The sequence below is a fragment of the Peromyscus leucopus genome, chromosome 16_21 (assembly GCF_004664715.2).
Source record: "Peromyscus leucopus breed LL Stock chromosome 16_21, UCI_PerLeu_2.1, whole genome shotgun sequence".
NCBI lineage: Eukaryota > Metazoa > Chordata > Mammalia > Rodentia > Cricetidae > Peromyscus > Peromyscus leucopus.
This window is the reverse complement of record NC_051084.1, coordinates 35,316,350-35,341,076: the sequence shown is the minus strand read 5'-3', so window position 1 is coordinate 35,341,076 and position 24,727 is coordinate 35,316,350. Positions and strand designations below refer to the sequence as shown.

General features: G+C 52.9%; 1 protein-coding gene across 1 annotated transcript in view; it reads left to right on the top strand.

Moving 5' to 3' along the window:
* Cdh23 (cadherin related 23) overlaps positions 1 to 24,727 on the top strand; it is a 382,909-nt gene that overhangs the window by 30,275 nt on the left and 327,907 nt on the right. The window contains exons 2-3 of the mRNA XM_037199816.1: positions 4,356 to 4,427; positions 8,306 to 8,383. Of these exons, the coding sequence (XP_037055711.1) occupies positions 4,361 to 4,427; positions 8,306 to 8,383 (145 nt within the window). The 5' untranslated portion in view covers positions 4,356 to 4,360. The remainder of the gene's footprint in view (positions 1 to 4,355; positions 4,428 to 8,305; positions 8,384 to 24,727) is intronic.

Below are 24,727 nucleotides of genomic sequence, written 5' to 3'. Positions count from 1 at the left end.
GTCTGGGGCTTCGGGGACAACCAAGGACCAGTATGGACCAGTTCCGGCTTGGCCGCTTGCCTTCACCCTCTGGTGAAGCTATGAGGTTAGGGTCTGGACCATGGTCTCATGGGATAGGGATGGCGAGACTGAGACTAGAACCCTTCAGAGCATAGGTTGTGTTTGGTCTCCCTTGACTGACAGCTGGGGCACTGAGCCAGTTTGATGGTCTGAGAAGGAGAAGGACAGGCATTTACAGAGCGGGGTTGGAACCCAGAATGCTTCAGTGGCCTTGAGCTGGCCCTGTGGGATGGGGCATGCCTCATCCAGGCCTGTGAACTCTGTCGGGTGCTCCTACTGGGCAGACGTGCCTCCTTGCTGAACATGGGTGCTCCTGCAGGGAGGGGCCACCAGTCTCATATGTAAGGAAACCAGTTTGGGGTTGTAATGCGTCCCTGTAAACTCAGCCCTCCAGAGGTAGAGGTAGGCTTGTGGGTTCAAGGGCATCTTGGCTGTAGAGCAAGATTGCCTCAAAAGAACAGAACACAACAGGGCTGGGACTAGAGGGTAAAGTGCGAGAACCTGCCTTCACATCTCTGGTATCCATGTAGTAGCTGGCCGTGGTAGCACGCACCTGCAACCCCTGTTCTGGAGGTGCTATGGGGAAAGACAAGTAGATTCTGGGGGCATGCTGGATAGCCAGTCTAGCCCAACAGGGGGCTCCGGGTTCAGCGAGAGACCCTGTCTCAAACAAGAAAATGGGGAGCGATTGTAAAGGATACCAGTTGATGAATTCTGGCCTCCACAGGCACAGGCACGTGTGAGCACACCTAGGTGTACAATCAGCCCCCATCCCCCCAGAAAAGAAACAATACATGTAAGAAAAGGGAGTCACAGAATACAGTGGATGACATACCAGCCCGACTCACCGCCCCAGGGTGACTTTTCCCGATCACAACTTTATCATCTGTAAAATGGAGGTAAGAATAACTTCTTGTTGAGATATTCGGGAAGACTGAGTAAAGGGAACGCCCGTGAAGGGCCCTGGCTGGTGGAATCTTCTAATAAGTGTTCCTTTTTTCCCCTTCCTTCCTCCTTGCGTGCGCCACAAACTTCCCGTGGCTCCCAGCAGCGTGGCGTGAATTCCCCAGCTATTTCTGGGTGATGTTCCTAACAGATGTTTAATTCTCCTAACATCTGGTTTGGTAAGGCAGAGGGCTGCAGATTCTTTTTCTCCCTGAAGACAGTCACTCACCACGAGGTGTCAGATCGTCACTCGATTGCTCTGTGCCTTGGTTTCTCCAATTGTAAATCAGGGATATTGTACACGATGCTGGCTGGCTTCCTTTCGGGACCCGGTAGGATAATTTGAGATAACAGATGGAAAGTGGTTCCAATGTTTAGAAAAAGGCATCGTGCGCAACCTCACCAGTAGTTAGGAAAATGCAAATGAAAGTGAGGATGGCATGCCGTTTTTCACGTGTCCGATTGGCAGCCATTTAAAAAGAGGGATCACTTGCAGCTGGGCACCTGGGCCCTACTGCATACCGCAGGAGGGACTGTGGATTGCTGCCGTCAGCCCCAGAAGGTAATCTGGTGACATCTAATGAAGGCCGACATATACACTTGGGGTTTGTGTTTAATTGACCCGGCAATGCCCTGGTCACTGAATAGCCCCAAAGAGTGGAGTCCTGACACAGTCACACAGAGAGGAAAACCCACAGTCACCTTGCCAGTAGGTGTAAGAATCCAGATGCATGTCGGAGAGGACAGTTCTCTCTATTGTAGGAAAGCCCTGCTGGGCTATTTTTAGCTCCTATAGGAAAGGAGGCAGTTCTAAGTCACATAGGCCTGGAGGGTCATCTGTGAATATCATGACAGGAGAAAAACATAAGACCTTTAAAATTTAATTACAGTCCTTCTTGCGGGGGGGGGGGGTGGCGGTGGTGGTGGCTAGAGATGAATCCCAGGTCCTTTCATATGCTAGGTACATGCTTTACCATGGAGCCACATCCAGCTCCTCAGTGAGGTACTCTAGGCAGGCTCTTTACTGTTGAGCCACACCCCTAGCCCCTTGCTAGAAGATTCTAGGTAAGGGCTGTACCACTGAGCCCTCAAAGCCTCACTGGTAGATTCTAGGCAGACAATCTACCTCTGAGTCACACTCCAGCCCCTCACTGGTGGATTCTAGCCAAGCACTCTACCTCTGAGTCACACCCCAACCCCTCACTAGCAGATTCTAGCCAAACACTCTACCTCTGAGTCACACCCCAACCCCTCACTAGCAGATTCTAGGCAAGCACTCTACCTCTGAGTTACACCCTAGCCCCTCAGTGGTGGATTCTTGGCAGGCACTCTACCTCTGGGCCATATCCCAGCCCCTCACTAGCAGATTCTAGGCAAGCGCTCTACCACACCCCTGGCGTGCAGGTTCCTGCAGAGGTCGGCAGCAGCCACAGAGACCCAAGCAAGTACAGGGTGGGAACATACGGAGAAACAGAGAGAGGCTTGGTGGGAGGCCGGCCAGGCCAGTGTCCACTCTGCTTGTTGGATGGATCATGTTTGGCGTACAAAGCGTTTCTTGGGAACTGAATTATCTACCAATATTTAAGTGTCCGATTCACATAAAAGTCCAATTTCTAGACTTTTTCCTAATTCAGAAGCTCTGGCCGGACCCTTCCAGTCCTTCACTCAGCTGGACCATCAGCAGCTTCTGCTTTCTCACAGCTGAACTCCCTCCTGCCAATCCAGAAGCTTTCTCCTTTCCGGTCCCTGCTCATCCTGTGAGCTTTTCAGCTCATGAGCCCCTGAGGTGGGAACATGTGGAAACTCCCAGGGGTGGAAATGCCAAGGGATGGAGAAGAGGCCATATCTTTGTGAAATGCAGCCCGGTGGCCATTTACTTCTGTAATTAGGACGTTTTAAGTGCACACAAGAGTTAAAACAAAAACTCCTCCGTGGACTGTTTTGTACGTCGTTGGTTGTGATGTCTGCCCAGGACATGGACAGAGAGGGCAGAGAGAAACCGTCCCTTCCAGGGCTGAATTGGTGAATTGGCCGCCAATATTGTCAGAGATGTGGAAGTCTCTCCACAAAGTCCTGTCAAGGGCCAGCCACCTTCCCTTCTCCTAGTCAGTCATTGATGGTGGAGGTGAACCGTCTACCATGTCCCAGTGCTGCTTACGCATATGGTGGGACTTCCTGAGTAAGGTAGTGTGTGACCGATGGCTGTCTCATGAGCCAGGGGTGGCGTGGGGGCTTTAAACAGGACACCCAGTGGGTACTTTCAGAAGGGTGGCAAATGCCAGCCATGTCCCATACTCCCAGACTCACTTTGTGGCAAGATGGATGTAGGTCATAGGGAAGTCTTATCCTGAGCCCCTGATGTGGAAGGGCCATGACCCTGCTGTGATGGGTAGGAAGGAGTGGCCCACCACCAGCCTTCTTCAGGAATAGGGCATCCCTTACTGAATCCACTTCCTTCCAAAGCTCAGCTCCAGGCCCCCAGAGGTTTGCTGTGGTATTCTCTGTGTGCCTCTTTGGACACTGTCTTAGTCAACCTTCTATTGCTGGGAAGAGACACCAGGACCACAGCAACTCTTATAAAGGAAAACATGTAATTGGGGCCGGCTTACAGTTTTACATTACATTATAATGGTGGGAAGCATGGTGGCATGTGGGCAGGCATGGTACTGGAGAGGTAGTTGAGAGTTCTACATCCAGATGGGCAGACAGCAAGAAGAGAGAGACACTGGGCCTGGCTTGAGCTTCTGAAACCTCAAAGCCCGCCCCCAGTGACACACTTTCTCCAACAAGGCCACACTTACTAATAGTGCCACTGCCTATGGTACTATGGGGGCCATTTTCATTCAAACCACCACAGACACCATGACCTGAGTTTTCCTCTCATCCTCCTGGGTTAGGAGATCATATGGTAGATGTGAGAAACTGGACCAAGGATGCCGGAGGCTGGGTGCTTGGATGAACTTGCCAGGCCCCATCTTCCTGGTTAACACCACCCTTGACCCCATTCCCATGCTGACTGCTATGGTGCTCCGCAGGATCTGGGTTCAGAGGACAGACGCAGCCGTCTGTCCTTCCATACACTGAACCTTGAATGTGTCCCCAGCATGTCCTCTGCATCCGCACCCAGCTTTGCCTGTCGCATCAGTCCTAGTAAAGCCCAAGTATTCTCAGACCGCTGCAATACACCCAGACCTGGACAAGGCTGAAGAGTGGGTGGCCCAGACTCTCTCCTCATGGGATCCGTTCCCTCTTCCCCTTCCCAGGCTTTGCTCTACTGGGCCCCAGAAATGGGATGCTGGAGTTCCCGGATTTTACATCTCACACTCTCTTCTCCTTGTTTGCATCCCTAGGAGCCATGAGGGGCCCCACTGTCACTTCCTGTGCCACGCTCTGGCTTCTCCTGCTGGTGTCTGGATCCTGGGGTAAGTCACGCTTCTCTCTGCCAATACCAGCCAGCGCTTGGGAGGCCCGGCTGGAGGTTGCTCAGGCCAGCAGCCTGACTTTACGCCCTAGGACCTCAGAGACCGTATTTTGCCATGTGACTGAAGGCACACGTCCCTCTCTAGGCCTCAGTTGCCTCCTGCAGTTTGCACAGGCAGGGCTGAAAATACCGCCTGTCCCTAGAGCCTGGGTCCCACGAGGCAGGCCATGGAGGAGTCTTGAGAAATTTTTAGGTTCCGTCATCTGTGACCCTGAACCGTGCTTTTCCGGGGCTGTGGAGAGCGGTCGCAGTTCGGGTCATTTTCGCAGCTCTGTTTTGAGCACCTCCTGCGTGATGCTGTGTACCTAGGATGCCACCCCTAGGGAACGAAGGCATCAACTCACAGGCAAGGGGCTCAGTCCAGGAGGAGAAGAATATGCAGGGTTGATACACAGGGCGCCGTGTAGGCTGTGATCATAGGGACGTCCCTGGCTCTAGAGAAGTCCCTCGGAGGACAAAGAGTCATTGGGAGGCAGGTGGATACCACCTGACTAGAAAGAGAAAGCTGTTTATTTGGCTTTTGAGGACTGGTAGTCATTTTAGAGAGGTGGAGGGGAGGAGGCATCCTGGACAGGGGTAGGGTGTGAGCCGTCCGAATGCCTGTGGGCAGCCTGAGCACAGGTATGTGATGGCCCAGAACTGTCCTTCTTTTAGGAATCTCCCCCTCTTAGTGCCACTGGTGCCCACCGTAAGACCTGGGCACCTTGTCTTTGCCTCTGGGCAGGAGATCGTCAGGAACAGGGAGACTGCACTGAAGGAAGGCCCGGACCACAGGCACGCCATGCACAGGGTCCCCCAGGGCCGGGGTATCCTCAGAGACCAGCTATGGGTACCACGTGCCTGGCGACACAGGCAAGCACATTCCCACGGGGTCTCTCTCTGCTGCCTCACTCCAGGGAGCCGCGGGGCTCTGGAGGACATCACTGCCTCATACTAGCACCTGTTGGAGTTTCGCTAGCATCCTGCCAGGAAGGCAGTCTCCTCCTCTCCTTGTCCCCGTTCCCTACTGGAATGCCCCCAGCCCATGAGGAGCTCACCCCCATCCAAACAGCTTGGGACTACAGCCCAGTCTCAGACTCTCAGAGACAGAGTGGACACAGTCTCGGAGCCTTGTACAGAGGAGAGGCTGGGCCCAAGGTCATCCAACCTGAGATTTTTTTTTTTTTAATCTGATGACCACCCCTGGTCTGGCCCACGCAGGAGGCCTTTGGACTAGATGGCGAACGTTGGGACACTCGTCTCTGCCTCTCACGGGACTCTGTAAGCTTAGTCACCCCTGTCCTTTCCCACTTTGCCGCACCAGCTGTCTGTCCATTAAAAGCCACACGCGTAACTGTATAGCGGGTTTGTCCCAGCTTGCTCGGGGAGATGGCTGTCTCCCCTGAGCTCTCGATGATTGTTCAGGTGTTCTGCATGCACACACTACATACACTCTCAGCCCCTGGGTTCCCTTGGGCAGGCTTCTGAACCTCCCTGGACTACACTTGCATTGTCTGTACTTCAGGAGCAACACAGGTCGATCCCATGAATCAATATGAACATCAAGCCCTCTGACTGGTGCGTCAGGTGCCGGATGAATGCTCGCTTGATGCTCCTCACCCTGTCGCTACTAGCAGCACTTGTCCTTCTCTTATGGGAACAAAATAGGGTGCAGAAAACAGAGACGCATACCAAGTGGCCCGAGGCCACCCAGCAAATTCTGTGGCAAAGCAGAGGCGGTCTGCCTAGGTACTGGCTAGCTTTGCTGACCACGTCTGTGTTTGCTAAGTGGCTGGAGTCGCTCCTTTAGTGTGGTGGCTGGCTGGTGCCGACCCTGGGGAGGGGGCTGGCTGAAGAACATGTGACTTCCCGTATCCCTTGCCAATCATCTTCCTATGCTAGCCTTTCCACGTGGTCCTCCCCTGCTGGGGACCTGGCTCCCCAGAGTGAACTGGTTCTCCACCCCTGGGAGGCAGAGGTGAGATAGGCCCTCAATAATGTTCTACGCTCTCAGTCTGTCATTTCTCCGCTGTAGCCTCCTGTCCCTTCCCCCACCCTTTTCCCCATGGGCCCCTCTGTTCTCTGACTGGACAGAGGCCCAAGCAAGCCTTCTCTAACCCTCCTTCAGCCTGGTGCCTGGGGGCTGGCTATGAGGAACCTCAGAAATGGCATCCCTGGGTGCCAGGATGTGCTATGAAAGAAAAGTCAGAAATCAACCAAGCTGCTGCAGGCAAGGTTTTCTAGAGCCCCCCCCCCACTAATTTTCTACCTGCAATCCTACCCCACTATTGCATTCTTGGGGTGCCCAAGGTCCTCTACTTCTTTATGTCAAAAACCCAAGGTCTGCAGCAGGTCTGAAGAGCCCTTTTATTCATGCCAGGATTAATAATAGCTACCACTTATTAAGTGCTTGCTGTATGTCAGGCATGGCGCTGAGCACCTTATGTATGTAATCTCATCAAATCCCCAGGTTAGCTGTGTAGTAAGTCCTGTTGTTATTACCATTTTGCACACAAGTAAACTGAGGCACAGGAAGCCTTGTGCCTAGATGGGGGACAAAGAGGTTTCAAAGAAGGTGGAGTGCCATTTTATCAGCTCTTCCCGAGACTGCTGCCGTGAGGGTGGACACGTGTGCAGGCACATATACACATCTGAGGTGGATCAGGGAGGGCTTCCTGGAAGAAGAGACATGAAAATGAGGTGAAGCATGAAATTTAGCAAGTGAGGAGGAAAAACCAGCAATGCTGGCCAGGAAATGTGAGGGTAGGGTTTCTGAGGACCAGAAACAAGCATAGTCTGACTGTCTAAGCAGGAGGAAGAAGAGATACCATGCTCCTTCATGCCCCCAGTTCCCTCCCTGACTCCAGCTTCTCACCCTGTGGGAGCTTGGCATGAGTTTAAGAGAGCCTAGGTCAGTAGAAAAGAGAGTGGGAGCTGTCCCTGCCCCTTCCAGGGCCCCCGAAGTTCCCTGTAGAAGCCCCACGGAAACTGACCTGGTCCCCCTCGTTTTCAGTAACTGAGGGGTAAATGTCTCCTCTACCGATGGAAGCCCCCAAAAGGGAATGGAGAACTGGAGAAGCCAGCCATGGGGGAGGCTTGCTAAGGGCTTCGTGGTGAAGTCCCCCAGTCTGAGCACATGTCACCTGGCTCTTCCCAGCCGCCACCATACATGATGCTGTCAGAGTGCCCTATGGTTAACAGGACAAGCTTTGATGTCTAGGTGTCCTATAGCCTGGGCTACTCCTGCAAGCCTCCTTTGTTACTGGATTGAGGGGATTTGAGTGGATGACACAGAGAAGCAGTTCCAGAGGTAGTGACCGCCACCACTGTCATTATTGCTATTCTTCCCGCAACCAATATGCTCTGGAGGCTTTTTAAGCACCAGGCCCCGCTATGGGTGCCAGGGTGACCATGAGCAGTCATGCCCTTGACCTTCCAGAGTCCATGGTGGGGATCCACCATAGCCCGTGGGTGTGAGCTTGAGATTTGCTGGAGCCATATTCGAAAAGTAAGAAGAAATGGGGAAATTCATTTTAATAATATCTTCTGCTTTATCTAAGATGTCCCAAATAATGGTTCAGTGTGTCATCAATATAAAAGGTTAGCTAAGCTGGTACCCACACATTTTGGGGGGCGGGGGTCAAAGCCTTAAAAGTCTTGTTTGCATTTCATGCTGGGGCCAGTGCTCACCAGCCACCTGTGGCCTGGCTGACCGCCTTGGGAAGTTGATGCGGCACACGTTCAGTGCCACTGGAGGCCACTCTGTGTCACCTGGTAGGATACATAAAGCTGGGGGGGGGGGGTGTCACAAGGCTGATGCCCTTGTCCTCTGACTTGCAGGCCAGGTGAACCGACTACCGTTCTTCACCAATCACTTCTTTGACACGTACCTGCTGATCAGCGAGGACACACCTGTGGGTGAGTTGGGACCCGGACTGGCGGGAATGTGGGCAGCATGCGGTGATGGACCTATAGTAAGTGGAAGGGATTTTAGAGGTGGAGACCGCCTCCAGCCTGCATTGGAATCTCCCTATGGTGTTCATCTGCCTGCCTCTTGTTTGGATGCCAGGGGGGACAGGACCCTCACAACCCCTCATGCCGGCCCATTCAATCTGAGGGGTAATCTAAACAATGTGGTCGACCACTGCCCCCACGGCTGCTTTCCCATTTGCAACTAGTTTTATCCTGTTCATTTTTGTTCAGTTCCAAGCCTTTGTGGGTACTTGAAGATGGCAGCAGGTGTCTTTGTTTTCTGGCCCTCTCTAATTTTTCTGTGATGACGTAATTTCCTAAAAGGAGCTTGCTGGGTTTTGCCATTAGACGTAGGTGACTCTGAGTATCTAGTGCCCTTCCTGGACCCTGATCCAGTTACCTCATCACAGGGCTGTTGTGTCTGGCTTCCTGGTGTGGCTCTAACAACAGTAGCTTGAGATCTGTGCTTACAGCTCCAAGGTCCCAGCTCTCCAGGAACCCCGAAGCTTGTCAGAAAATGAGGTTGGATTGTGGGTACTCATCTGTAACCATGCCGATGGCTACCAAAGGCTTAGCCTCCTTTCACAGTGCAGGGGGTATTATCTATGAGTCCCTCGAGGGTCCCACTGAATTGCTTGCTTTCCTCAGGGCTTGGTGGAGAAGTTTGTGGTCTTTGGATTTGTCACACGCTTGTATTGTTTTGAGGGTTTGTCCCTGTGGCATGTCCCTCATGCAGTTTTTATATGGGCCGTGTCTTAGTCTGGGTCACTAATGCTGTGTTGAAACACCATGACCAAAGCAACTTGTGGATGAAAGGGTTTATTTGGCTTACACTTTCGCATCCATAATCCATCACCGAAAGAAGTCAGGACAGAAACTCACACAGGGCAGGGATGTGGTGGCAGGAGCTGATGCAGAGGCCATGGAGGGGTACTGCTTACTGGTTTGCTCCCCATGGCTTGCTCAGCCTGCTTTCTTATAGAACCCAGGACCACCAGCTCAGGGATGGCACCACTCACAGTGGGCTGGGCCCTCCCCCATCAGTCACTAATTAAGAAAATGCCCTACAGGCTTGCCTACAGCCTGATCTGGAATGAAGGCATTTTCTTAATTGAGGTTCCCTGCTCTTAGATGACGTTAGCTTGTGTCAAATTGACGTAAAACTAGCCAGCATAGGCTGGTATGAGCAAAACACTGTAGACTCTAGAACTTGTGTGTAGTCCCGGCATGTCCAAGCTTTTGACATTGCGAAGTGACCTTGTCGTTGTCTATGAAGTTCATGCTTCAGAACCACGTGGTTGAGTCATACAAACAAAACCAAAGACAAACAAGGAAGGCAAAAAGAATCTGTCCATGCTTTAAGGAAGTTTTACGCTTTTGTGTTGAGCCACATTCACGACTGTCCTTGGTTACGTGCAGCCACGTGGGGACCGGGCACTGCAGATTGGACACACGTGGCAGCGAATACGCAAGTGGCCTGCGGTGTGGCTCACCCTTAGGACTTCTGTTCCTTTCTATTCTTGTTGTTTCTCCTTGTGTCTACCTGGACGGTTGTCTCTGTGCCAGCCCTGAATGCTGTGGCCACAGAGGGGTGTCAGGCAGATGGGTGAAGAAATCAGGGCCCTGGGTGACCGGGACTGAGTGACTGTCTGGTGTGTTTCCCAGGGTGATGATAGAAGGTGGGACAGTGGGGGGAAGGTACCTCCCTTGCCTTCACGTACTGTTTCCATGGTGGGCTTCTGAACCTGCTCCTGTTACCTCACCCGTGGTGGGCGGTCCTCTGTGGTGGAGGGTGTGCGTAGACACAGCTGACGGCAGAAGCTGAGGGGTGACCAGCTGCTGACTGATGCTGCTGCTGCTGGCTGGGAAAGGCAACGGGACCTCCCGAGGGAACAGGGCTGGCTGCGTCCTGACGCCTGTCACTCTGCAGGGCCATGTTCATTTGCACAGAGGCCCACTGTGCAAGGAAGACGAGAGTGGGCAGAGTGGGCGCAACTTGGCCAGCACCGATTGTGAGAAGTCCTAGGCTGGAGGTCCAGCAGGACCCGTCCAGCGGGCCCAGTTCCTGTTACCTTTGGCTGCTGCCCTGGCTTTGTCTCCTGCAAATGCCAGCATTGATCGGCTCCTGGGAGCCACTTCCAAGCACTGGAGCCCCGTGAAGGCTGCCCTTGGCAGCCACAGCGGAGATGGCTGTCTAGTGCTGTGGGATCGATCCTGGCTCCGGGGAGCTCAGGGACAGCTCTGCCACTCTCTCTTGGGAAGGGGCCCAGCAACTTTCTGGCTTTCCCTCTTTCCTTTGCTTAAGGATCCAGACAACAGGGGCTTTAACCTGGAAGTCAGAAGCCAAGATTTTGGTCCTTAACTCTGTGACCTTGGGTACAGAGCCACACTCCTCTGGTTCTCTATTTCTTATCTTGTCAGTGAGAAGATATTGGAAAGTTGGGCCTAGTAGGATGTGGTCTGGCTGTGCCTGTTTCTAGGACCTCTGATGAGTCAGGCCTGGAGTCTCCTGTGGAATTTTGGCACTCACATGGCTCTGGCTGTTCACAGGGTAGGTGTGGCCTCCCATGGATGTGGCCAGGCCCTTGCCTTCTAGGGACTTGACTTTGAGGTCTGACTGCCTCCAGCTACACCTCCTCTCTCAATCTGTATGCCAGTCTGAAAATGGGCGATGGCCTATCACGGGGCTGAGGGGGAAGGAATTCACATGAAACATCACTAACCCCAAAGCTTTGCTTCCATACCTAGAATGTCATATCCCTGGAGGCAAAACCCTGTATGGCCCAGCGGTGGTGACTGGGGCTGCCTGCCAGCCAGGGGCTTGCAAGAGACTGCTATACACACGGAGGAGCTGGCTCTGGTGTGCCGGACAATGCCAGACAGAGCCCAAGCCAGTCTGAATGTCAGCTCACCCCCTGCCAGAGCTGGAGGCAGCGGGACTGTGCGCTTCTGGGCTTGGCTATGTGGCTTTGGCTTGGACCCCTGGTGATGGGACTTGCGATCCCACAAGATTCCTCCGTGGAAGAATTCAGGAACAACATTCCCTTCCAAATACTGATATGAAACCCGCCTCCCCGGAACTCTTGCCTACTGGCCTAATTCTATCTGCTGGAGCATTAAAACAAAACAAAAACCAAAACAATGATAATGGAATGTACATGACCTAGGTAGACCTTGTTTTGTAACAGCCACACATACCGAGTCTCAAGGCTTTGCCCTAAGCGTGTATCAAGTCATTAAAAAAACAAAACACAACAACCTCCCCCGCCCCCCCCCCTTTAGGGTATCAGAGGTAGGGCTTGGCAAAGGGCTCTTTCACCGTGTACTTTCTGATAACGCTCTCTCCAGGGTTGGAGACTGGCCTGCTGCTTGCCCTGTGTTTCATCCTCTGGCCTCAATTTCCAGTGGCAGGTGGCAGGGGAGTGGGGTGGGAGGGCAGAGTGTGGCGGCCACGTGCTATCTCTGCCACTCCGGGCTCTCATTCCTTCAGCCTGATCGTCTTTTCGAAGACCATCTCCGAGCCGGAGAAGACAGGAGCCAAATGAAGTCATTAAGTAGATCAGCCTTGCTCTGACCTGTCCACACGGCCCCATTCCCCATGGTATTTCTTTGTCTGCTTGGGTCCTGCTGTAGATGTGAACATCAGTCTTGGGTAGCAGGGCCTGGGCAGAGGGATTGGGGGCAAGGACAGATCTATGGCTCCATTTTTGGTCAGACTGGTGAACATCACATGCACCCGGGACTGACTGTGGGCCGTCTGTGAACAGACATCAGGTATCTGTAGCATGAGATGGCTACTGCCTCCAGCTTGCCTTAAAAGTCTGCCCTAGATACCCCCATATGGATGGGGCTACGATCAACTATGAGCTGAGTCTGGTGGCACAGGTACTTGGCACACCCTAGCACTTGGGGAGCTGAGGCAGGAGGATTGTGAATTCAAGGCCAGTTTTGGGCTATATATCAGGACCTTTGCTCAAAGAACAAAATAAGGATCACCATCACCCTCTAGGGTGCTGAATTTGTGGCTAATTCTTTGTCTTTGGGAATCCTCTCTCATCTTCCCAGGGTTCCTCTGCATCATCTCTGCTGGTTCCTATGCATCAGCTCCACCTCTCCACATTGGAGGGCCTGGGAGACTCAGCTCTTGTGCCACTTTTCATATCTACTTTCCCATGGTTTATTGTCCAGTCGTGGTCCCCTGCCTGGGTCCCTTCAGGCAGAGTGGCAGGCTTTCTCTTGTGCCTGGTTACCCTCTCTGTGACAAGCAAGGTTGTTTATTTCTCTCCTGTCTTGGATTATGGATGCTTTTCCAGGTGGACAGGGCTAACTCCACGTTCCCAGATTCCAGCCCTGGGCATCGCATACGTCTGGAACTTGAAATGGCTTAGGGAATGCCTGGTGTCTTCAGGCCAGTGTGAGAGTCTTCCAAGGCAGTGACTGTGACTGGCTCCCTCACAGCCTCGGGCCATAGCTTCCCTGACTGTGTGTGTCAGGAGGGAGGTGTTCACAGTGAGAGTGGAGATGGCGGTTTGGAGAGTGGGCCCAGGAGAGCCTTCCCCCAGATGGCACAGATGCTAAACGTGCCCGTGCGTTTGAATGGCTTGGACCATGCCACGCAGAGGTGGTGATTTTTTTTTTATCATCCCAGCTGCCTGCTGGAGCTGCATGGAGCATATTTGCTGCAAACCCTTGGGATGTAGAGCATGGGCTAGCTCAGGGAGGGATCCAGCGAGGCTTGGAAAGATCCAGCCTACCCAGCTCCTGGTGGGGTCGAGAGGGAGTGGAGCCGAATATATTGGCTGCCGCCTTTAGACCTCAGGCCCTGAAGTGCGCGATGTTTCCGTCCTATAAATGCCCACAGCCCAAAGCTTCCCAAGGAAGGAGTAAAATGGTATGTCACAGCCCACTTCCCCTCTCCCCACAGACACCTGCTCTTTGGCTATATCCAACAGCTCGGAACCCAGAATGGCATAATCTGCCCTATTCCTGAGCTTTTGATAGGGACCATTCCCTCAGCTCAACCGCTGGTTCCGTTCCCTGCCCGGTGAATTCCCGCTTACCTCCCAGGTCACTGGTCCCCGGGGACCCCAGCCTCCCCCGTCTCAACCCTCGTCAGCTTTGTTATTGGCTCTGTTCAGCACCTAGTAACTTCTGTCCCCGCTCTTTGTGTGTAGCCCCCGACAGGGTTATTAATGTTTACATATTAATTTTATTAATATCCGCGCGCCGATTAATGACCGTTTTTAGTATTTAGGTATGCTACGAGATTGTGGAGCGGTGACATTTGCTCTGGTTTATTGACTCCTGGCCTCCTGCAGGCTCTTGTTAAGCACTTCAGATGTGTGGCCCCCCATGGATTCACCACAAGCACCGTCCCCCCCCGCCCCCCCCATGGCCCGTTATCTCTGCTTTGCAGCTGCATACCATAAGCCTTTCCCCAAAGTGAGAGGCCCAGCTCAGAGTGGGTCGGGGGGTGGGGGATGCCTGTGAGTGAGAGGATGGATGAGTGAGCGGATGGATGACTATTGAGCATCTGGCCGGCTCTTTTCCCTCGGCTCCCCATCCCTTCATTTGTCACTAGGGTGGATTCACGGGGAGCTGACTTTCCCAGGCAGACCCCCCAGCACCCCCAAAGTGTCTTGAGCCACAGCGAAGGTGATAATGCCCACGCTAATCACCTGCATGAGGAAATTAGTCTTGTCAGGAGCCATTAAGGTGGGAGCTCGGGAAGCATTAGGATGGAGTGGGCCCAGGCGGCGCCTGGCACCGCTGCCAGTTGGCACTGATTAATTTTTCTGCAAACTCCATCAATGCCCAGCTGTTTTGTCTGGACCTGGGGAAAGCAATTTTCAGGTGGGCAGACCCCACTGCAGCGGTCTTACCCACGGAGGAGCTTACGCCTGCCTGCCACTCTTGACATCTCCCAGGGAGTGGTGGGAGAGGAGGGGGGTGATGGGGCTGGCTGGCTGGAATGGAGGGACCAGAATACGAGCTGGGACACAGGACAGTGCAGAATGAGCCTGTGCGGTGAGAGAGTATCCTGGGACAAGTACGGGCCTTTAGGTCTAGGGTCAACCCCAGTAATGTGAAGGGTCTCTCCCTCCTTGCTGGACCTCCTCCCTTGCGGCTCTTTAAAGGAGCAGACAAACATCTCTCAGGAGAGGGAGGGCAGCCCCCGGGAGGCCATTATTTCTTTTTCCTCCCCCAGACAGTTCCTGAGGACTGACACAGGCCTTAGTGGGGCTGTGGACTCTCTCAGCGAGGGCTGCTGTGCAGACTGCCAGAGCGGCGGGGACAGACGGTTTAGATGCGAGGGGCTGCCGGGTCCTGGCATCTGAGAGATGTGTGCTGTATGTGGCTCTAGCCTGCCTGCTGACAGTTAGCACAGAGGTTAGCACACAGGTAGCACCCTAGGGGTGACAGCCATCAAAAGACTAGGGTCGGCAGGATGGAGAGAGAGGTCAGCATCCTTGCTGATACGAAGGTTAGAGGATCACCTATGTTGGGGGCTAAGAGCCTGGATTTCTTAAGTTCACCCTCACCCAACCTGAGGGCTCCTCAGAGGGCCCACTGTGAGCCCAGGAGCCCGTAGAGGGACAGTTCTGTAATCATTGCTTCAGTGTGGGAGACCAACCCCCATCCTTATTTACCCCAGGGACTCTTGAGGAATAAGGGATAAGAGACTTACTTAGAAATAGAGGGGAGAGAAGCACAGAATAGACTTGAGTGAGCCTCATCCAAATGGGCCCAGAGCTTTATTCCAAAGGTCTATTTATAACAATGCCAAGGGGTGGAGCAAAAAACCTCTCCCTTGCTAGTTACAGTCAAGTGTAGACCCTAACAAACACCTGGTACCCAGGCCCGTGGTCCAATCAACCTCTTACGCAGTCCTGCTGGGCACAGCCATTAGGAAACCTCGTGGTCTCTGACACTTCAGTCGACACAGTCCCACTCTGCAGATGGGGAAAGTGAGGTCTGGACACTGTTGTGTGTGAGGTTCTTTGTGGGCACCATCCAGGAAGCTTCTCTGACTGTCCATGTCACAGGAAATTTCCAGGCCTCTCAAGATTGACAGCAGCCCCCGGACTTAGTCTGGACAGGGACTGGACAATCTGTCTAAGTGGGCATAACCATCACAGTGAATTATCTCACCACTCATGGCCCAGGCAGCCCCATACAATTGGCCAAGCCAATGCTATTGGGGGGGGGGAGAGTACAGCCAAAGTAACAGTGGAGATTAGACCACATAGAGAGACAGGAACATTTCATTCATTCATTCATTCATCCATCCATCCATCCATTTATCTATCTATCTATCTATTTTTTGGTTTTTTTTTTTTTTTTTTTTTTTTGAGACAGGGTTTCTCTGTGTAGTTTTGCGCCTTTCCTGGAGCTCACTTGGTAGCCCAGGCTGGCCTCGAACTCACAGCGATCCTCCTGGCTCTGCCTCCCGAGTGCTGGGATTAAAGGCGTGCGCCACCACCGCCCGGCTGGGTTTTATATTGACATAAGAAACTCAGGCTGCTCTTGAGCTTACAGCAACCCTCCTGCTTCAACCTCCAGAGTGCTAGGCTTACAGATTTGAGTCACCACATCTCGTTTCAGAGGACTGCTGTATATCACATTGGTGTGTGGTCTTGGGATACTCCAAGACCACATTGTTATCATCAGTGGACTATCAACCCCAGTGACGGGAACACCATCTTAGGCCAATAGCTGTAATTTTATTTTATTTTTTATTTTTCCCTTTCTGAGACAAGGTCTCACTATGTAGCTCTGGCTGGCCTGCAACTCACTATGTAGGCCAGGCTGGCCTTGAACTCACAGAGCTCCACCTGATTCTGTTTCCCAAGTGCTGGGATTACAGGCATATAGCACCATGCCTGGCTTTTTTTTATTTTAAACTTTTTATTTTGCCATTATATTAAGCATAGAGAAAAGCTGCTGGAAAAGCCCAGAGTCCCCATCATCCAGTTTCTCTTGCCATCAACATCTTGCACAAATATGATACAATTATGGAAAACAGGAACATAACATTGCTATGATGCTGTTAACGATAAAGTGTGTTTACATTTCACCAGCTTGCCCAGTAAAGGAACATTCCTTCTTTTCCTGCAGGCAATATGATTTATCTTAAATTTGTGTTTTAGCTGTGGTAATATTTGGGCAAATTGACTCTTGCCTGGGAGCCTTGGATATCTGTACACACACACACACACACACACACACACACACACACACACACACACACACACTGTATATTCATTCAGCAGACTTTTCCTTGAATATCTTATATTTTTTAGGTGCTGTTCCAAGCTCTGAGGTTCACAACAGACAGACATATATCCCTGGCCCAAGGGAGTGAGCTAACTAGTCAGGGGGAATAGACAGGAAGGGAGAGAAAGTATCTAGTCTAACATCCATTAGACTAGATATTTAGAAGAATAATGGTCTTTGATGGATGTTCAGGCCAGGGGCAGATAGTGGTACTGCCAGCCTATACTGTGTGTCTACTCTAACCCCAGAGGCCCTGGTGAACTCCCAGCAGAGATTTCTCACTGTCACACCCAAGAATAGCATAGTTCAGTTACAAACAAGAAAAAAAATTCACAAAAATAAATCTTGGAATGTTTTTAGCACACTTGCAATGTCATGTTGCAATGCATTCATAGCTATCCATGGACCATAGGTTGATAGGGTCCACCCTTATTAGAGCCTCCTTAGGGCACTTTGGAAATCATCGTTCTGATCAAACAGTCACATTGCAGCCTGCCCTGCCAATGTAGAGAACTATGTCTGGGGGATTGGCAATGCCCTGGCCTCCAGAATCAGCTTGGCTTGGGACTTGCAGTTCACAAAAAGGGTTTCAAAGCCATTGCTGCCCTGCCTTGGGGGCTGGGGGCTTGAGCAGAGGCAGTTGGGGTCACCCATAGGCTCTTGTGGTTGGCAATAAGGGAAGAAGAAGGTGATGTCCTGTCTGTGCAGGTGACCAGATCTTGAAACCCAGGAGCCCAGGTCCTGGGATCTTTTGACCCCTTAGAGGATGTTCCTCTTCCTTTGGGGGTAAGAGTGAGTGGTAGAACCTGAGGGAAGGCCTGACACTCCTCCAACCTTCCTCCTCCCCAGGGCAGCACAGAGCTCCCACAGAGGGATGGGACAAGATCACTGGCCTCACAGGGACCTGGAGGGTGCCGCTTACTCCTAACAGGCTCTAGACCAGCACCCCTGGAGCTGGTGGCCACCATGGCTGTGCACTGCCCACTGAGACATGGGGAGGGGGAGGGAGAAGGGAAGGGGCAGGTGTTTAGGAGGCAGCCGTAATATTAACACTAATGATAACGATGATGGCCACCTGTCGTGTGGACAGGCTGTGAATGGCGCACACTCAGCACCTGTGCCAGGCTGTGCTGGGGGGGTGGGGGCGAGGGACCCAGATCACAGATGACTGGGGGAATGCTAGCTATCTCTTATTACACGTGGCTTTGTCTAGAAATATAGTGCTCCATCGGCTTTGTATAGCAAGCCTAGCGTGTCAGACTCATACCCCCTAATTTGTAGATGAAGAGGCAGAGGCTCGGAGAAGTTAACATGCACAAAGGTGTCACATGACTTGTGCCGGATGGAGTTGGACTTGACCCCGGTGTTACCAGAGCCCCCGGGCCTGTGCACTCAAACCACCACTGTTAGAGTCTGCCTATGGGTCTTGGCTTTGAAGGATCCCTGGCTTCGAGGATGGACGTTCCCTACCCCATAATAAGTGACCAGCTCACTCCAGGGAGCCCCGAGCTTCAGAGTGATGCTAATACCCTGAGAAGGGAGGAGTTTGTCCAGGGGCTCAGAGTCAGAGAGAGTTGTCTCAGGAGAGGTGTCAAGGAGGGCTTGTTGGGGCCTGGCCAGCTGAAGCCACAGGAGAGGGCTATTGCAGACAGACAGGCTGCTTACCCGCAGGGCCAGTCAGTCGGGGGTTAGCTGGGAGACCTGGGCTGTTGTGATTCAAACAGAAAAGTAACTGCAGTGACCCTTTAGGACTTGGGTCCCAGAGCTAGGTGGCCTGCACGACCTCACCAAGAGTGACGGGAGCCCATGCTATTGAGTTTCCTCTAACAGATGTGGAAACCTGCTAGGTGCCCACAGCCCCTCATCTAATTGCCAGAGTTGGGGTTCTCCTTCCCTCTCTGCTGCCCAGCAGGATTGGCAGGATCATTTCTGAGCCTGCCACCCTGGAATGAGACTCAGTGGCTGAGTAACTGTAGGGCCATTCCCCCCCGGGGAGAGAGAGCCTTGCACAGACTCTGGACGCTGCCTCTGTCCATGCAGCAATGTGAACTTAGGGACTTCTTCTTCCTGGGCCATCAGGCCTTCGGACCCTTGGAAGATGTGTGTCCTTGTTGGCAACACTCCTCAGGGCCAGCCACACTCCTGCATAATGGCCCAGGGGAGAGGAGGTTTGTTAGGTTACAGTCTCTTGGGTCTCTCTTTGGGAGCAAGGGCTGGAGACAAGCCTGGCTATCCGTGGATTCCGCTGAGCTTGCAGAGGGCCGGGAACACTCGGGCTCCGGGGAGCTGGCAGAGGTATAATTTACAGGGGCTGGAACCCTCCAGCTGGCGGCCGAGACCCAGGCAGGCAGAGCCGACTTTGAACTTGTCATCACCGCTCTCGTCCCTACCATGCTTTACGAGCCTCCAGAGACGTGTGCCTGACCGTCAGGCCCAAACCAGGAGCAGGCCAGTGCCCAGGAAAGCTGCCCCCCAAATGTCTTTACCTGGTGCCTCTGCCCCTCTTCTCCTTCCAGACCCGAGCACTGTATACCAAGACCCAGAAGTGGAGGCTCAGGACCCGGATTCGAACCCCAGCTCCACTTCTTATTAGCTGTGTGACCACAAACAAGATCCTCACCATCTCTGAGCCTCAGTTTCCCAATCTGGAAATGGGAAGGGTCTCACTTGCTTGGACGAGTTCACAGCGGACTTAGGATAGAGCTTTGGGGATGAAATAGCTATATGAAGTGGGTGCCGTTTTAACGGGGGAATTTGTCTTTCAGAGACCCCCCTCCTCCACGCTGCGTCTTTAGCAAAGATGGACTGTACCACCAGCCATTTAATTTCTCTCTGACTCAGTTTACTCTATTAGAAAACACGGGTCATGATTCCACTGTGTCTCCTTCTGGATCTCTGGAAGGCTTTGGCACATAGGGAGGACCTATACGGAGTCATAGTAACACCCATTATTACTGCCTTCATTGTTGGTCAGTTCTTTTCCAATTGGTGAGTCACGGCTGCGGGTAGGAATGATCGCTGAGGCCAGAGCCCTCTGGTTTGGCTTCATGCATGATTCTTTTTTTTTTTTTTTTTTTTTTTTCCACTTATAGAGTTTATTAGAAACAAAGGACAGAAAGTGCGCAGGCCTGTGGGAGAGACACGTGCGTGGAGAAGGAAGGGGAATATCGCGCCGGACTTTTAAAACCGGCCGGGGGCGTGACCAGGTCACGTCACTACTCTACGCGTGTGCGTAGAGCACATTCATGCATGATTCTTACAAGGGACGTTTTCCCTGCCTGGCTGGAAGAGGCCTGAGGTTCCTCCCAAGAGCAGGAAAGCCCTCGAAACAACTGCCTGGCAACTTGGTGTCCGTTGCAGTGGGGGGACAGTTTTGTGTCTCCCCCAGCAGCGAGATTCACCCCAGCTCATCCCCCCTCACCTGTGACCCCTGCCCTTTGCTCCACAGTTCACAGCTCCTCCAGAGTCCCTCTTCACATGACAGCTGTGTAGGCCCACAGACAGAGGCCCATCCTGGCATCCGCTCTGCTGACCTTGGTGATGCCCGGTCCTTGTGACCTGCCTTTCCTGGGGACAGATGTCACTTCCCTTCTCCCTCCCAGACCGTGTCCAGGATCTGTGCTGGGAACCTTTGTCGTACCCTGTGGAAGAGGTGGCTAGGTAGCCTACGTTGTAGATAAGGAACCTGAGTCTAGAGTGCTTGTCGACTACACAAGTCAGTGGACCTAGCTAGACACAGGCCTACTCTTCCCTATGTGGCCAGCTCTCTGCAGTCCTTGGTAGAGGTTAGAGTGGGCATGAAAGATATCCCAGCTTTCTTGGATCAAGGCGCTCCCTCTGCCCCCAGCTACGGCCTCTTCCTTACTCACCTTCATGCCACAGCAGACAGAGGGGACAGGGCCTCAAGTCTCGGTCCCCTCTGCCCTCGGTAGATGGAGAGGCATGCTTCACATCCCAATACTGCCCAGGCTTCCTTCTCTGGGCTGATGAGCAGCTGGACCAGGTGCCGTGGATGAAGTCGATCTCCTTTGACAATGGAGTTAGCCCTTGGTCGGTAATTCAAGATGCATGTGTGGTGCTATTGAATGAGATGGGGTGGGGGGGCGTTGCTCGGCCCTGGGATTACTCTGCTATGCCTCTGTGAGCTCTTGGGAGAAACGGCGCTGTGGGTAACTCGGGCCTGACAGACAGGGAACATCTGTCTACCGCGGTCTCCGGAAGGCAGAACCAATGAGGCCTGTGTACCCTGCTTGTACGACCTGGGCCAGCAAGCTGCTTCTAGCTTCCTTACAGTGTGATAGCGACTCCAGTCCAGCTGCTCTTCTCCTAGGTCCATTCCTCATCATACTGTCCCAAATGTAAGGTGAGGCAGCTGTGGCCTCTGGCCTCTGGCTGCCACCAAGTGAGCAGGCCAGAGCCTGCACATACATTTGTGATTTCTGATACTGTCCATCCTGGGTAGCCCAACCTCATTGCTAAGGCTGCCACCTCTGCAGGTTGGTGAATTCCTTGGGAGACCAGAGATTCTAACGTGCAGGGACTTGGGATCCTGTTGGGGAGATGATACACAATGGCGTGAGGCCGGGGAACAAGGCCAGCTCAACCAGGGTCACCTGACTACATTCTCCAATCAGCCACAGTTCCTGAACCCCTCCCTCCCCACAGCCCACTGCGTTTTAGGGGACTGTCCAGGTATAGGCAGAGAAGAGAGAGAGTTGTGCTTTCTTCGAGGGCAGAGGCTGTAGTAGCAAATGCTAAGCATGCATGGCTTCCTTCCCTGCCCTGTGTCCCTGTGAACAGAAATGGGCATGGCCCATAGCGGGGCTGGTGCTGTGAGCAATGATGTCAGAATCTGTCCAAACCCAAGTCCACACTCATCCGGCTTGCCACAGCCTTCTGCTAGCTGACTCTCCTGAGGAGGAGATGTGTGGGAAGGGAATGGCTGGCAGACACAGGAGCGTGGTAGAGGGGCTGGGGCCTCTCACAGTGAGATAGAGGCAGAGACCTTGGGGGTGTGGTGCTGGGATCAAACCAGCCTCCTACCATCTGTGGCAGACCAAGTCCCTGTGCCTCATCATAGGACAGAATGTGGTCTGGAGCTGAAAGCCCCTCTTGTGGCATTTCTGACAGATCTGATCCCCATCCTGTGGTCCAGAGAGAGCCCGAGAGGACTACCTGGCAGCCTTAGGGGGAATCCAGCAGTCTGACCCCAGAATGAGGGCTCGAGTCTGAAGTAGTATAGTAGTTTCTTTCTCGTGTGGCCCTGGGAAGGCTGCCTCAGTTTCCCCACCTTATAATCTAGGTACAGCAGGCCTTTGCTACTGCATGCCTTGCCTATGCCCAGCAGACCTGACACTAGAGCAGGCTTAAAACCTTCTCTTCCCACTTTTGGCTGTAGAGACGTCAGTCCTAACTCCTCGTTTTTTTACTTAGAAGGTCTGGGTAGGTCTGAGAATCTCTGTTTCCAGCACATTCTTATTAGCTAATGCTGCTGTTGTGTGGAGGGGGTGCAGACCCTGGCCTGGGACGACTGTGTTGGCTCCCAAGAGTGGCAGAGTCTTGCCTTGTCCAGCCTTGGTGACTCTCAACCCTGGGAAGCATTTGCCCCTTAGAGCAGCGGTTCTCAACCGATGGGTGGTGACCCCTTTGGGGGCCAGATGACCCTTTTCATAGGGGTCACCTAAGACCATCAGAAAACACAGACATTTACATTATGATTCTCAATGGTAGCAAAATTACAGTTATGAAGTCGCAGTGAAAATAATTTTATGATTGGGGTGGGGGTCACCACAACATGAAGAGCTGTATTAATGGGTCACAGCATTATGAAGGTTGAGAACCATTGCCTTAGAGCATGGTATGGGATCCCTGGGGCCTGTCTGCCTGTCTTGCAGTCTTGCAGGCCTCCTGCTTGGGACACAGATTGCTCACTTACCTCAGCTGGAATCCCTCCCAGGTACCAGGTGTGTCAGTGAAGAAGGATGCTGGAGAGACGATTCTATGATGGCTAGCCCCACTCACCCCAGCCCCGCCTCGTGTGTTTACAGAGTGGTCACACCGCAGTCCATAATCACTCCTGACAGCCTTCATTAAATGCACAGGGGCAATTTATAGTCAATTAAGGTGCAGAGAGCTGCTTCCTTCTTCAGGGGCCCCCACTGACACCTGTCACCAAGGGAGTCCCAAGGAATCTGTGGATTGTGTGAAAGTGGGGTGTCATAGAGGGGGTGGTGGCTTCTGAAGCTGGGGAACTTCATCCTCTGAGTCTATAGCCACACCATGGCCACAGCTGCTGGCTAAGCGTTCTGTGGTGCATTCAGCCATGGGCTACAGAGGAAGGGCTTGAGCCTGGCTCTTCCCCGAAGGAGTAGTTACTTTGCTTTCAGGGTCTCAGTCTTCTCGACTGTACACTGGGGCTGTTGTGTGTAGTTCACAAAGTGTGATGATGTTGTGGTGAAATAATGCATGTGGTGTGCTGGGTGGTTGGCATGGTTGTCTCTGTCCGAGCTGGGGATGTCGCCTCCCATTAGGTAGAGCATTGCTACAGACCAGAAGCCGAGCAGACGGCAATAGTGCTAAGTCTTCCCTGGCCTCACATAGCTGTGTGTGTGTGTGTGTGTGTGTGCTCATGTGTGTGTGTGTGCTCATGTGTGTGTGTGTGCTCATGTGTGTGTGTGTGTGTGTATGCGTGCACGCACGCATGCACGCACGCACGCATGCACGCACACACGTGCGCTCTTCTAGACAGGGCCTCTGACCCCAGAGAGCGAGGATCTCAGGGTGAACAGCGCCCCCCCCCCAAAGATGAAGAGAATGAAGGTGCTCACCATTGACTCCAGGAAAACGGCTCTGTCAGAAGCTATGCTCACACTCTTAGTGCATCCACACGGTGGGCTGGAGAAATCCGGCAGCAGCGTGGCGTTGCCTCTCAGCCCCCGAATGTAAATATCTAGGTCTGTTTGAGAAATAGCACGTTCTGAAATTAGATCAGGAGCTGTATAGGAAAGACAGACTGCCTAGGGCCCCCAAGGGGGCTTACCCCTGCCTCAGCCTGGTGCCCTCACTCACGGTGCTAACATATGGACGGTGACACATGACACGCGACACATGCCCAGCACTGATCTTGGCACACCGTCAAGGCTTCTACATCTTCGCTTCCCCGCCCCCCCCACCCCCCACTTCCTGGCAGAAAATGACACCTTTTCCTCTCCTGCAATAATATTCTGCCTAGCTCTATGCTCATTAAAGGGATGGAGGGGACAGGGCTACCCCCTGCTGCTCTGCCCTTCTCACCCGGGCAGGCTCCCTTCTCAGCATCTGCGTGTATGGCTGAGAGGGTGGAGCGTGTGTTAGTGCAGGGTAAAGGAGCTGCTCTCACCTCCCTCTCTCCTGCCTCTTTCCTCAGCCACAGATTTGGATACTGACTGTCCGTGACCAAGTGGCAGGAAGGGTGAAGCCCCAGGGTGTCTGCAAGTGAGGAACCCCCAGGCCAAATGTATCTTAGTGGTAACGGGCCTGTTTTGCCTGAATTGGGCCTGCCAACCTCCCGCTCTCTGTCCCTTCGTTCAAAGCTGTGATCTGTCATCCGCAGATCACTAACCCATCAGGTGGGTATTTATGTCTCTGTGAGGAGGTGAGGAGCAATGGACCTGCTGTGGTCACAGAACTGCAAACAGCACTGAAGTCTGGGGCAGCCTACCTGTGTGGACAACAGGGACCTAGATGGCCAGATGCTCATAGTCCCACTAGACATGGTATTTTGTCTGGATGCTCAGGCTCTGGAGACCCCTTGATGTCTCTGATGAGAACTAGTCACATCTAAAAGCAATTCTGTCCTAGACCTGCTGTGCCAGAGCCTTCCAAAGGCTCCCCTGGCTGGGCAGTGGTGATACACACCTTTAATCTCAGCACTCAGGAAGCAGAGACAGGTGGTTCTCCAAGTTTGAGGCCAGCCTGGTCAATAAAGTGAGTTCCAATACAGCCAGAGCTATTTAGAGAAACCATGTCTTGAAA